Source organism: Anguilla rostrata, chromosome 2, assembly GCF_018555375.3.
Source record: "Anguilla rostrata isolate EN2019 chromosome 2, ASM1855537v3, whole genome shotgun sequence".
Classification (NCBI taxonomy): domain Eukaryota; kingdom Metazoa; phylum Chordata; class Actinopteri; order Anguilliformes; family Anguillidae; genus Anguilla; species Anguilla rostrata.
The window spans coordinates 64751062-64764507 of NC_057934.1; the positions used below are offsets into that span (position 1 = coordinate 64751062).

The following is a 13446-nucleotide window of genomic DNA, read 5'->3' on the forward strand; positions in this document are numbered from 1 at the left end:
TAACCTCAAGCACAAGATCCGGACGAGCTTCTGAAAGCCTGTTACCTGTTTCCCATTGCCTTTGCCACTCCTTCTCCACACTCTTTTCAATTAAAGTACATCTATTTCGGGAAAAAATTAGCATAATAGACTTGCATATAAGTAAAAAGAACAATGCAGGTGATACAACCCAATTCAGCACAATTTTAAGATTTCCATAAGTCCCATTAATTAATTTAGTACACAACCGTAAGGGTTCTACCACAAGGTGACGCCATTGAGGCTAGCGACATCTTTAACTCATTGTCATCCAATAGTGTAACAGTTTGTAGTCCTAAAACCCGGAAGTAAGTTTGTTATGGGCTTTTAAAAAGTAAGTTGCCAACAAGTTGCTATATTTAAGAAATTAATCATAAATTCAACAACCAAATTAGGAACCAATCAATTAACCTCAGTCTTTAATCTGTTTTTTATGTTATTGTTTGCAATATAGCTCGATATAGCACAATATGAACATAATAATTTTATTCTTTATAGTATGCATAGCTATTTCTGGCGTAGCGTGGTTTAATTGAGAAAATATTCCCTCTAAAGCATGAAATGCAGCCAATTAAGAAAAACATAACAGCTTGTTAAAATTCTGGGATTGCAATTTTGGTTGGAACGAAAATCGGCATTACACAGGGGCGTCCAGGACCGAGTTTGAAAACCACTAGCCGAGGATACAGCTCAATGTTCCTGTTCCTTGAATTTCACGTGATTGCGCGCCCACTTCTGAGGGACTGAGTGCGCGTTCTAGCAAAAAACGGAAAGCACTTGGTGGGTAGGCAAAAAAAGAGAAAAAGAACGAAGGACAACGAAGAACATAAAAACATGGATTTTCTCATAGGAAGCCCGTTTTCCACACCGGTCGGACAGCGAATAGGTATACTATTTTCCCCTTTTTTCTGCTTTAACTTGACATATAGCCAGTCAAACAGAGTTTACTATGTTGCCATAAATTTCGTCTCGTCACTTTATGCTTGTTTAAATATGGCGAGTAAATAGCTGATAAAAGCTTCTGATAAAATGACACAATCGACACGCAAATTAAAATGAAAATGAAAAACGTTAGATGATATAAGTGACTATGGGGTGTTTGAATAAGCAAAGTTAGCAAAAGTTATAGATCGTTTACGGAAGACTTGTTTAGTGACCGATGCCTTATTCGACCAATAAGGCGATAGAGGCTGTCTTGGATTTTGTTAATTCGTTCACTTGATTTGCGTAATTAGGTTATGTGACAGCTATCGTATCCAATAGAAAATGCAGATGCCAAAAAGTGTCTGTAGATTACAAAAACTTGATTTCTTTCTAACTTCCTCGAATTGTCTGTGTGGAGTGATTTTCAAGTAGCCCACATTTAATCTAAAATTGTTTCGTTTTGACAAACGTATTTCAGTGTTAACTATAATAGCTCAACTTATAGACCTTCTATATCTTGTTCCATGTTGTCAGTTCATTTAATTTTTTCAAACTGAATTAATTTTAATGATTGAGCTAGATATGATATCGCTGAGCTAGATGTGATATCGCTGAGCTAGATGTGATATCGCTGGGCTAGAGATGATAACGCTGAGCTCCAGATGATATCGCAGAGTTATCGGTGGTTGTAAGGAAATGTAAACAGTTAAGAGTATGTGGGTCGAACAGCCATTTAAGGACCCACGGACCGAGGGAATCAGTCTGCTTAAAGGATAACAAATCATTGCGCGAGACGAAGTGAGAGTGAGAATTTCAGTAGCCATTTTATATCCCTGCTGCGTTAAAATACTTTTTGAGCCTCCCCTCGACCCCTCCCCGCTACCCTCTTTTCACAGATCAATGCGAGAAATACTTCAACTGCTTCAGACTGCGTGCAAAAGCAGCTGACAGTCACATGAAACACTGGAACAGAAAGAGGGAGGGAGATGGAGGGAATTAAGATTAGGGATATGGGAGAACTAACATTGAAGGACTAGCATTCAGAACACTGAAAATGCAGAGGAAGAGATGTGTCATTCATGTGATCCCAGGGAGCAATACGGCTCATTTAAATGTTCAATTGTCAGCCTTTATTTACCCAAATTTCCTGATTTATATGCATATAATTTACATTTCTTGTGTCTTCCTGTTCATTGTACCACAAAACATGTTATATGTTAATATGTATTTGTTGTATTTTATAAGTAAGAGATGATTTTAAAGTGCAAAACACTCCCTTGGATACTAGCGGTCTGCTCTCTATGGCACTGTTGTTGTAATAAGGTGAGGTTTTGTTTTTTTAATTGTTGGGATTGTCATTTTGGTCTCTCTTTGCAAGGCTCCTTTGAGCAATTCTAAGGACTGCCCCCATGTGAGATGCTGGGTACCCCGTCTTTCTCAGTCACACAGCCACTCAGGAATATTTCAGACCGGGGAGGAGTCCTATACATTCACCCCCCCCCCCCCCTGCAAAACGGTTATGTGAGAAGTATCTTAGTTGGGAATATTATTATTGCACTGGAGGTTAGGGTGACTAGATTTCCTAGAACCTATAACAATGGCAACTACAGTCAGAAAACCCATTTTAAGATTTTCTCAGAATAAGCTGGGGAAGGTGAAAAGGGGCTGGAATGTCTTGGTCACCCTAGTGGAAGTGCACTGCATCCCTGGCGCTCTCGTGCCGTGGCAACGTGACGGGGCGTTGTTTCACACGTTTTTCTTATCGTCAGAGCAAGCCACCACCCCCTCTCTGCAGGCGGAGGACTGGGGACTCAACATGGAGATCTGTGACATCATCAACGAGACGGACGAGGGGTATGAATTTTTTCAGAAAATTGTCACACTTTGGAATTCCAATTTTCCTGGTCGTTACCGCCTCACTTATTTTTGTACTGTTATTGACTGTTCCCTTATAGCCTTTTGTTAAAAGCCCAGTTGTCACAGCTGATTATGTATAATCTGGCAAGAGGTTTGTGGTTCTGTGCCCATTTCATATGGTTGCTGTAGACATTTTCTGCTGTAACTTGCATTTTTTATTTATTTATTAGACCTAAAGATGCAGTCAAAGCAATAAAGAGGAAGATTGTGGGGAATAAGAATTTCAGAGAAGTCATGCTGGCGCTAACTGTGAGTTTTCCCACCTTACCTTCTCTGTTACTGTTGTTGTGTGTGTCCTCCTTTGCTTGGAGTGCAGTGTGACTGTACCGTGCAATATCTTTATAAATGGTGTGCTCTGTGGAAGATCTCTCATCTTCGCCCTGTGTTGAAGGTGCTGGAGGCGTGCGTGAAGAACTGCGGACACAGGTTCCATGTTCTAGTGTCGACCAGAGAGTTTGTGGAGGGGGTTCTGGTCCGAGCCATTTTGCCGAAAAACAATCCCCCCATGGCCCTGCATGACAAGGTGTTGAGTCTCATACAGGTGTGTTGTACTGTTGCGTGGTGTAAATGGCACTCTGTTATTGTTAATGTGCCCTGTTTCATGTACTCACACACTCACAGTTCCCTGCAAAATTACCCACACACTTCACTAAGGTGGGCAAAGAAGGCTATATAAAGTAATACAGGTAACTGTAATCACCTCTATTGTTTCCTCAAAAAAATGGGAAATTTGTGTTCTTATATTTATAGTTTCTCTGATAAATAATTTGTGTCACATTTATTCACACCTGTGCTCTCAGTACTGTGCGCACCCTCCTTTCACAAAGGTAACACTACTGAGTAGCCTTCTGTAGTGTTTAACCATATCAGGGTTGGGGGAACTTTGTCTGTACGCACAATTGCGTTCTTGCATCAGATATGTGTGTTTTGAAATGTTCTTTTGAAATGGGAGTTTCTTTTGAAATGGGAGTACTCCATTTCAAAATAAGAGTTTTTTTTTTTTTTTTTTAATTTACAAACAATATTTGAAAGTGCTTGAAATGCGTGCGCTTCTCTGTGTGCTCTCAGGCATGGGCGGACGCCTTCCGGAGCGCCCCGTCTCTGACCGGCGTCGTGTCCGTGTACGAGGACTTGAGGAGAAGGGGCCTGGAGTTCCCCATGACTGACCTGGACGCACTCTCCCCAATTCACACGCCTCACCGGGTACCTCTATCCACACTCCCTGCCTCCCTGCTTGCTGTCATTCTGCGTGTTACCCGCTTCGTCACCCGGTTCTGTCTCCGTCCGTCCTCCGCAGAGCGTACCGGAAGATGAGTCACCTGTTGCCGTGACGACTGCACCCCCAACTCAGACCCCTGCGCCGCCCCCGAATCCTGTACTCCAGCAGAGCACAGCGGGGCCCCACACCCTCTCACCTGAACAGGTGACCCACAGAAAGGCCTCTCGTGGCTTTCGAAATAACCGTTGACCTTTAAGCCACTGAAGAAGCAGTGTGTGGCTTTGTGTTCCTGGTCTTTGCTGTTGTGTTGTGTTGTGAGCGTATTGGTACTTCTCCCACACTGTGTCTCTGTAGATGTTGTGCTGTTATGCCTAATGCAGGTCAGCTAATTTGTTTTGTTTGTGGATATTTTTTTTCTTCAAGATTGAATAGATGCGATTGATACCGATTTGTTGCTCAGTTGCAGAAGCTGAGAGCTGACTTGGATATTGTGCTGGGGAATCTTACGGTGATGTCAGAGATGCTGAACCAGCTGACTCCAGGCCACGCCCAGCAATCTGACATGGAGTTGCTCCAGGTCAGACTCTTTCAGACTGCCAGTGTACCCGCACCGCTGTGGCAGGCAGTCAGCATGCAATTAGAAAACTTGCATGCCCTGAATTAACCTGTGGTGTTAACCACCCAATACCCCCCTCTCTCTCTGTCCCTGTCTCTCTCTCTCTATGTGCCTGTAATGTAATCTATCTCTTTGTCTATCTCTCCCTCTCTCTCCATTTCTCCCCCTTTCTTTCTCTCTGTCTCTCCCTCAATCTCTGTCTGTCGCTTTCTCTCCACCTCTCTCTCTCCCTCCCCCTCTCTCTCTGTCCGTCTCTCTCTCTCTCTCTCTCTCCCTCCCTCCCCCTCTTTGTCCCTGTCGCTCTCTCTCTCTATCTCCCCCTCCCCCTCTCTCTGTCCCTGTCGGTCTCTCTCTCTCTCTCTCCCTCCCCCTCTCTGTCCCTGTCGCTCTCTCGCTCTCTCTCTCTCCCCACTCTCTCTCAGTAGCAGTTGTACACCGTGTGCAGGCAAATGCAGGACAGAGTGGTGGAGCTGATCCCCAGACTTGCTGAAGAGGGACTGATAGAGGAGCTGCTAGCAGTCAACGATGAGCTCAACAACAACTTCCTCCGCTACCACAGGTACTGCATCACCTCACAGCCATCTGATACTGCATTCATACCAGACCTGGGTCAAATACGTATTTGTTTTGGATTCAAATACTTTTCTGTGCTCTGTTGATCTTGCCTGGTGTAATTGAGCCTACCAATATAACCAGAAGGCGGAGTTTGGAAATTTTGGGAGTATTTCATGGTTCCAATACACCAGACAAGATCAGTAAAGCATAGAAAAGTATTTGAATCCAAAACAAATATGTATTTGATCCAGGTCTGATTCGTACAGCATGTCTGCAAATATGTCTGAGACTTTTTTTTCTTTTCACACATTTACCAGATTTGAGAGACTTTCCAGTGCACAGAATGTTGCCCAGCAGGTGAAGATGCATTTTATTTTCTTGTTTCATTGACAGTTGTTCTCAGTTTTTCTACCACTGTAATATGTACAGGAGACCTTGTTAACCTCTTCAAGCTCCTTTGTCCCAGACTCCCGACACCACCCCTGCAAATCTCCTAGACCTCAGTCCTGTCAATCAGCCAGCTGGAACAGAGACTCCTGCCCTTCAGCCCATCACCCAGTCAGAAGTCAGCTCTGTGTCAAATGAGAGGGCCACCCTCAGTAAGTAGCTCTTAAGCTGCCAGTATATTCAAAACAAAACTTTTTGTTCGAAACGATACCTACCTAGCATTACTACCTATAGAAGTGTCCCATCTTGTATAGGTAGTTTCCCTAATAGGTATACATTGGGGCCTACTGTTAAGGCACCTTACAAGATGTTTGCAATGTTAACCCCCCCCCCCCCCCCTCCACCCCCATCTCTTTTTCAGATGCCGGAGGTGATGACGAGTTTGACATGTTTGCTCAGACCAGAGGCAGCTCTCTCGCTGATCAAAGAAAGAGGTTAGACCGCTTAACTGCTAACTTTTGACTGAGGAGTCAAAAGACAGGCACGCTAATGTAACGTTGCTAACGTGTGTGTCTGCGTGTGTGTGTGTGTGTGTGTGTGTGTGTTTCAGTGTACGGTATGAAGATCCTGGGGCAGTGGAGGGTCTCGCAGGAGCCCTGGACACTAGACTGCAGGTCACTGGAGCGGTCAGTACCTCACTCTACATGGGGATGAGTACATCTCCACGTTCTGGTGGCAGGTTTTGCACACCCTGAACAAATCGAGCAATGATCTTCGGGAGATGTTCTCTGCTTTGATTTATTCCGTTAATTCCCATGTTACACCGACGTCACTCCTGTTTTTTTTTTGGTGACAATGAAATGGCCTTAACGCTGTCTCCCTCCTCTCCTCTCTGTGTGCTCACTCCCCCCGATTTCCCAGATCCCCTCCTCTCACAGCACTACCCTGGAGGACGTGGACAAGTGGCTGTCTGCGGACGTGGTGAGGGGCCTCTGACTGCTTCAGCTCTGCTTTCCCTCTCCTCCATTCAGGCCCACGCTCCCAGTCTCTCCTTTCAGTCTCTCCGTGCAGCTCACACGTGCTATTTTGCTCTGTGTGGCATTGCTGTTGTGCTGTGTATCCTGGCTGTATGGTTTTAGTACTTTAATTTACACATTTAAATTCCATTGCCTTCTAATCATTGTACTTCCTTTATGAATGAATGAGTTTTTTTTCCAAATATCCTTGTTTTTATTAACAGAAATGTGGATTTTTTTTTTTTTTTTAAGGAAGTGACACCGGCAGACAATGAAGGGGTAACCAGTGAAGGTCAGTCATCATCATCATCATCATAATCAGCCTTTGTCTCATGAGTTCATTATTTAAATGTGACATTTCCTGACCACCTCATTGTCAGCCACAGCTCCCGCAGTGAATGAACCAGGTTTGGTTCAGCTTTTAACCCCATCTTTCCTTTTGTTTTAGAGTTTGACAAGTTTCTGGAGGAGAGGGCCATGGTTGCAGACCCCAGCCCCAGCCGGCCAGACACAGCCTCAGCTCAAACCCGCTCTGTGCCACAGTCTGCCCGGCAACACGAAAGGTCACATGACCAACTCTTTACACTCTAAGCAAATGAAGGAATGAGAGTAACTGATGGGCCATAGATGTTATGCACACGCACGCACACACACGTGCTCACACACACACACACGCATACACACGCGTGCGCACATGCACACACACACACACACACAACTGCATACATTTTTTTGTGTTATTAGTGGCTGCATTCCTTTAACTTAACTACAAGAAAAATGACATGCAGCGAGCCTGATTTAGGGGTACTTTCGATACTGTGGTGTCTCTGAAATATCCCTTCTTTATTACAATAATATGCAGGCTGTAGTAGAAACCCATGGTACAGTACATGTGAGGTTACTTACGCAGCATTAAAAGGCAAAAGCACAGTCTCTAGCATTGCATCGTCCACCTTAGAAATTGTCATGTTGCATTGTCTTCCCACTGTCAATCACAAGTGGGAGCCATGTGAAGATAAAAGGCAAAATCATTGGCAGTTTTTAAATGAAGTCAAGATATGCTAATTCTGTGGAAGAAATGCGTAGTAACTATGTGTGTAAAAAAATGAACTGTGCAAATCATTGAAAAAAAGAATTCTGTGTCTGTGGTATCGTCAAAGTTTATTTGATATGTTGTAGGCATAAAAAAGTGCTCCTTGTATTTATGGTTGCGGAGGATCAAAGTGTATTTGGTATGTTATACAATACTATTGTAAACATGTTTTGATTGTTATTAAAAAGCAATCGTGGTTTTTTTTTGGGGGGGGCGGGCGGTTAGGAAGTTGTTGCGTTTGAGACAGATGTGTCGTGTCCCATGGAGTAGTATCTGCGCTTTGCTTTGGCCGTGTGCAGGGCTGCTTTGTGTGTGGCACTTGTGCCTTAATAAATGAGCAGTGCTCCGTTGAGGAGTGACTGTAATTCACAAGTCTCTATCACCTGGGCTCCTCAATTAAGTTTTTCATGCCAATGGTTGTTGGTTTCATCATTGTGTTTAAAAAAAAACAACCTAATTCTCGACTGACCTGGAGCTGACCTACCTAAAATGCGTTACCCATGTTGAAGAAAGCAGGTACAACAGCTAGTTTGAAAATCAATGCTAATAAAAGTTTCAATTAAATATTAAAATGAATAAGTACAGGTAAAAGTATCCATGTTATATACACAACAGGGTTTCAAGTCTTCAGTGATCCATGGTTATTTAGCCTTCTGCCACTCCTCGTAGAACGTATTTACTTAATAACAGTACATGGAGGGAACTTTTTAAAATTATGAACTAACACAACACGTAGTATTAATAGAGGAAGAGAGAGAGCGAATCTGAGAGTGGGATTATCTGTGTCACTGAGTCATATGCAGACTTCTTGGTCTCTCTGTGAACAAAATAGCAGGCTTGTTGTTCCTCAATCTGTCCACGTCTGCATATTCCTCAGTGAAACTGCTTTTCCTGACCTGCCATCGCTTTGCAGTAAACAGCAAAATCCTTGACTGAGGGAGTTACAAGTGCTATAGGCTTATTGGTTTTCCAGCCATAGCTTTGGCTGTTTTTCAGTTGATATGGTAGTCAACTCTGTATGTTATGGTATTAGCGTTCAAGGACGTCTGAACAGATACGCCTACACTTGATACAAAGGGACATCAAAACAGGCAGAAACGCGCAAAGAGAAGGAGATTCCTAAGCGGACACAGGCAGCGCATGCGAAGGCTTTACTGCAGTTGGAAAGAACCGGGCTTGCTCACAAAAAACTTTTAGTTTAAGATTAACGATAAGGAGAATTTTGGACGGAATACTGATAACAGGCGACCAAGCAGAAGGGGTCGGTAAGCAATGCTCTGAACTTTTCTGGGGAATAGCATATTTTTCACTGCAGTCAACGTTTAGGCCTAACTGGTAGGTGATTTCACGATGAATGGGTTCGTATGTTCCAGTGGAAATGTCAGTGTTCTATTCTGTTGGACATTTTTGGGTGTTTTCGTCAACCTACCAACGAATTCTCTTTCGACAATACCAAAATATTACAAACCCAATACTGAGACATCACCTGGCAGAACGGACATCGAATCAGATTTAGCCTTTTTGCGGTCCAGACCCCATTCCCTCTCGTCTTTGCTGCCGGTCAGGCCCTACTCACTGTCCATAAACGAAGAGGACTACCATTACTCGCCCAAACCAAAGGATTTGCGCCCTGCCCGGCTCCTGCGGGTGTTGGGCTCATCTTTTGACCCTTTTTGGATGTCAATCGAACGTCCCGCAGAGGCTGTCAGGACATCTGGCGGTGAGATCGAGGAAGCGACGTTCCAAGGGAGAGCGGCTTTACCTGGTTCCGTGGGCAGCAGCAACAGTTTCAATTTCAGCGCGTCTCCAGAACTGTCTGAGGGCGCAGCACGTTATCAACGAAAACTGGAAAAAGAAGCGGAAGACCTGGATTTAAGCCATTTTCCTCCCGAAGCCGCTACTTTTATTCGCGCGTGGCTGGTCCGCTCGGCCACGTGTGAGCTCCGCTACCAATGGGTCAATTTGGGTCCAGTATTTTGGCCTCCCTGGTTACGCCACACTGACTGTGAACAAACCGGGAGTTCGCGGAGCTGTTCCTTCCCCAGTGGGATGTCCTGTCGACGGGCACAACTAACGCATATTAAAATCTTGGCCTGGCACTGTTGGGGTGGGGAGGACGGAGTTAGTAAGGTACTGGGGACAGATAAAGGGCTGGCTGGACCAGGGATGGGTGTGTCGGGCAAGAGGTGTATATGGCGACAAGTGCCCTACCCCGTGGTCACTGCTTGCAAATGCTCTTGTAAATAGAGTCGTGGTCTGTGAACCGCGGCGTCCGACACAGGAGCGCAGCAGACTCAGAAAAGGGAATGATTAGGGTTACCTAGCAATAACAATGACCAACCTGCACCGAATACTGATTGTATTACCTGTATGTGCATTCCAGCTTACCCGATAAAAACACTCAGTTACGTGGAATAACATTAAGAATCATGTCAAATAATACTGAATTGATTTAGTTATCTAAGTGCATGTTTGCTTTTCCAGTAATTACGAGCAGAACACCTTCCATGTTTGTCTTAATAGAAATATTTTTCTAATGTATTTTTCTAATGACAGTATTAATTTTTGTTCATTGTTTTGCCCAATAAATGAACTTCTAAAGCTTTCCTTGTTTCGCATCCTGTTTTGTGCAATACCATTTGTGCAATTCCTTGTAATGCATGTCGAAGTCATTGCAATAAATATTTTCTTCATGAAATATTGACTGAAAGCTACACATGCACCATTGTCTATTGCTTTGTTTAAGCTTGGTTTCCTGAACATAAATAACAGCCAGCTGCAAACACATCAAAGTAGCATCTATGTTTTGCATTATTTAATTACATTGGGGGTTGCCTGATCTGACAACAAAATGAAATTTTATGTAATCCATAATCCAGTCATGGTGCAAGGTCTAACACAACAGACATGTTTCCACCCGCTGTGTTTTTAGATAAATTATTTACCTCACCCTTCTGCCACCATTACTGATCCTATCAACCACACACCATGCTCTCCTCCCATCTGAAAGGATTTAATCCCATCTACAAACACGCCCCCCCCCCAACACGATGTACTGTGCTGTAAAAATCAGGGTGTCATGCCCTAAAACATATAAATAAGTAGTTTGCCTAAAACAGTTCCTTGGAGGTGTGATTGGGTCTCATCTTACAAAATACCAACAATAACTAAGTTAATGGACCAGTCTGGGTCTCCTTCCAAATCTTCTTTCTTTAATAAGCACGGGCAAACATCAACATTTTCCACTTATCACTCAGGGCAGCCATTACACTAGTCCACACAAACACTCCTTCACTCAGTCACATGGTTATCAGTCGTGTTTCTATGGCAGAGAACATGTCCTATGACATCAGGAAATGTATCGCCTTGAACCAATACATGAATTGATTTTTTTTTTTTTTTAAAGGATTTTTTCCAAATTAAAAGATGGCACTTGTTGTTGTTGAGGTTAACGCACTGGATTTTAAAAGATTTTTTGCAGTCATCACCTCGTTTTGTGCCTCTCTCATCCTCCCACGTTCTCAATAAAACAGAGGTTTGCAAATCTTGGTTCTGGAGAGTCACTGCCTCTGCAGGTTGTTGTTGACTTAAGCGCTTAATTGATCAACCAAATCAATTAGATACACAGTTAACTCAGCTCACCTGCGTTCTCTGATCTGAAAGCATTACTGGTTTTATTGCGGAGAAGAAAAAAAACGAACAGACTCTGCAGCTCTCCAGGGCCATGGTTGCAGTCCCCTGTAATAGGCTAGAACATTCCGGATCCTAAGCTGGCCTTCCTTTCTGCTGGGACCTTCGAGGAGTCATAGAGCTCTTACGCCACTGTGCTGACCTATGTTGTTTTCTTACATTCCCTCATTCCCTCACCCCGTTTCAAGAATTTCTTTGTTTTTGACCTTGTGTCTTTGACCAGTGGCTCTCTCACACTCTTCTCTCAAGCACACACTGTTATTTTGTCTATATCGCTCTCCTTCCATACGGTGTTGATGCACGCAACTCTTAGTAACACGCTGTACGTTGTACGTGTTTGTGCAGTCTGTCCCTCTGCAGTTTTGTCTGGTCCCAGCGGTGTTGTTCTACTAAACCAGGTGTCCTGCGTTGATGTGTCAATGCTTGTTTAGCAGCACACCATTTGTACCACACAAATCTTTATTGTACTTGAAAGAAAAGTGAAGGGTGCCCGTCAAAGATCTCCGCTGTGTAATTTATTTACAGCATATGATGAAGTAAAATAAATTCATTACACAACAACTGTATGAACAATAGTAATTTGAGATTTATATTGTGCTAAATTGACAGTTTCAAGCCTGGGCAACCTAACATGAAAAAAATCTAGCATGTGCTCATGTATATATTTTAATGATTTATTTGTTTATTTTATTTATCCTTCATTTATCCAGGTAAGTCTCGCTGAAATAAAAATGCATTTTTTTTTGTGGCCAGGAGATCGCAGCGCAAATGTGTGAGTCTATAGATGAACACACAAAACTTTGTCAGTCTACAGAAACATTTTTTTATTTTATTTTTTAGATAAGAGAATGCAGATGGAGATCTTCATCCTCACTGGCAGGAAGTCCTCAACCACCCAAGGCCCAGCAGCCAGCTGCTGAAGCACTCTGTGAATTTCTCAAAAGCTGGGTCATCACTTAAATGACCAAGTCAGGTGTGGGTCCAGGATCGTAAATGTCTCCGGGCTCAGTCTAAAACTGTATACTAAGCCACATCTGTTTGTCTTTCTCAGTTGTTTTTCACTTAATGGGTACAATGCAAACTTTATTTAAATCAACCTAAAATACATTATTCATGTAGGATTCATGGATGTGTAATATATATTGATGGACAGAGAATAAGAAAAATTTCAGATGACTGGAAAACACGTGCAATTAAAAATCAGCACAGCTGATAAACATAATGCCAATTTTATGATGTATGACAATGAGATATAAAGAAAAGCAAATCTGAGGAGAGACATTGGAGTACTAGTCAAAATAAGAATGGTCAAGGTCTACCAATAGAGCTGGCACATTTTTCAAGTGAACAGTTTCCCATTTTATGCACACTTTTGTACATAGTTTCACATATATTCCCAGATTCGTTGTCACGTATGAGCTCAATTTAATGAAATCTATAACATTGTGTATCAATGTTATAAAGGAAAACAATCTTGACAAAATAGAATGAACAGGAGTGTTGGTAAAGCTATTAAATACACGTAATGAACCACCAGGTGGCGACATACGCACTAAAACTAAATTCTATGAGGAATTTTAGTTCTGCTGCGCTCTGCCCCTCTTCCCTTAATGCTGTTTAAAAAACAAACAAACAAAAAGAATCCGCAAGGTCAAATGGTTTACATGGCTGAGATGTTTTTTCTCATAAACATATTTTAACCATGCAGATTTGGCTTGTTACCATTTGCTATGTCTTTGAACACGTCATTGTCCGCAAATGGTTTACTTTAAGTGGTTCACGGGGTTCACGCTTTAACTTGTCAGTCAGTAAAATAATAAATAAATCTTTGGTGAACTTTTGAATATGCCGACGGGAAAACTGGGAAAAGTTTAAACGAACGCTGCCGGCAACAGTTTGAAATCCAGCCGAAGTTTTTTTGGCATGCAGGGACAGGAGTGCCTGCGATACACGCAGATCACTCACGTCCCGTAAACAGCTGCATGCGCTTACGTTCTTTTCTGTAAGACTT

General features: G+C 42.9%; 2 protein-coding genes across 2 annotated transcripts; both read left to right on the forward strand.

The window, feature by feature from the left end:
* The first annotated feature begins 538 nt into the window (after positions 1 to 538).
* LOC135248899 (target of Myb1 membrane trafficking protein-like) lies at positions 539 to 8117 on the forward strand. The gene is made up of 15 exons (XM_064323949.1): positions 539 to 904; positions 2712 to 2796; positions 3030 to 3108; positions 3251 to 3400; positions 3928 to 4062; positions 4157 to 4282; positions 4539 to 4655; positions 5120 to 5253; positions 5567 to 5606; positions 5716 to 5848; positions 6058 to 6130; positions 6247 to 6322; positions 6558 to 6617; positions 6905 to 6944; positions 7101 to 8117. The coding sequence occupies exons 1-15, from the start codon at positions 853 to 855 to the stop codon at positions 7241 to 7243; spliced, it is 1443 nt and encodes a 480-aa protein (XP_064180019.1). The 5' UTR covers positions 539 to 852; the 3' UTR covers positions 7244 to 8117.
* Positions 8118 to 8255: 138 nt separating this feature from the next.
* On the forward strand, positions 8256 to 10350 carry LOC135248900 (noggin-2-like). The gene has a single exon (XM_064323950.1). The coding sequence runs from the start codon at positions 9096 to 9098 to the stop codon at positions 9990 to 9992; it is 897 nt and encodes a 298-aa protein (XP_064180020.1). The 5' UTR covers positions 8256 to 9095; the 3' UTR covers positions 9993 to 10350.
* Positions 10351 to 13446: the final 3096 nt, after the last annotated feature.

Coding starts and splice junctions, on each gene's coding strand:
- LOC135248900 (XM_064323950.1), top strand. CDS start 9,096: ATGAATGGGTTCGTATGTTCCAGTGGAAATGTCAGTGTTCTATTCTGT.
- LOC135248899 (XM_064323949.1), top strand. CDS start 853: ATGGATTTTCTCATAGGAAGCCCGTTTTCCACACCGGTCGGACAGCGA. Junction 5,254..5,566: donor AACTTCCTCCGCTACCACAG/GTACTGCATCAC, acceptor CACATTTACCAG/ATTTGAGAGACTTTCCAGTG. Junction 6,323..6,557: donor GACTGCAGGTCACTGGAGCG/GTCAGTACCTCA, acceptor CCGATTTCCCAG/ATCCCCTCCTCTCACAGCAC.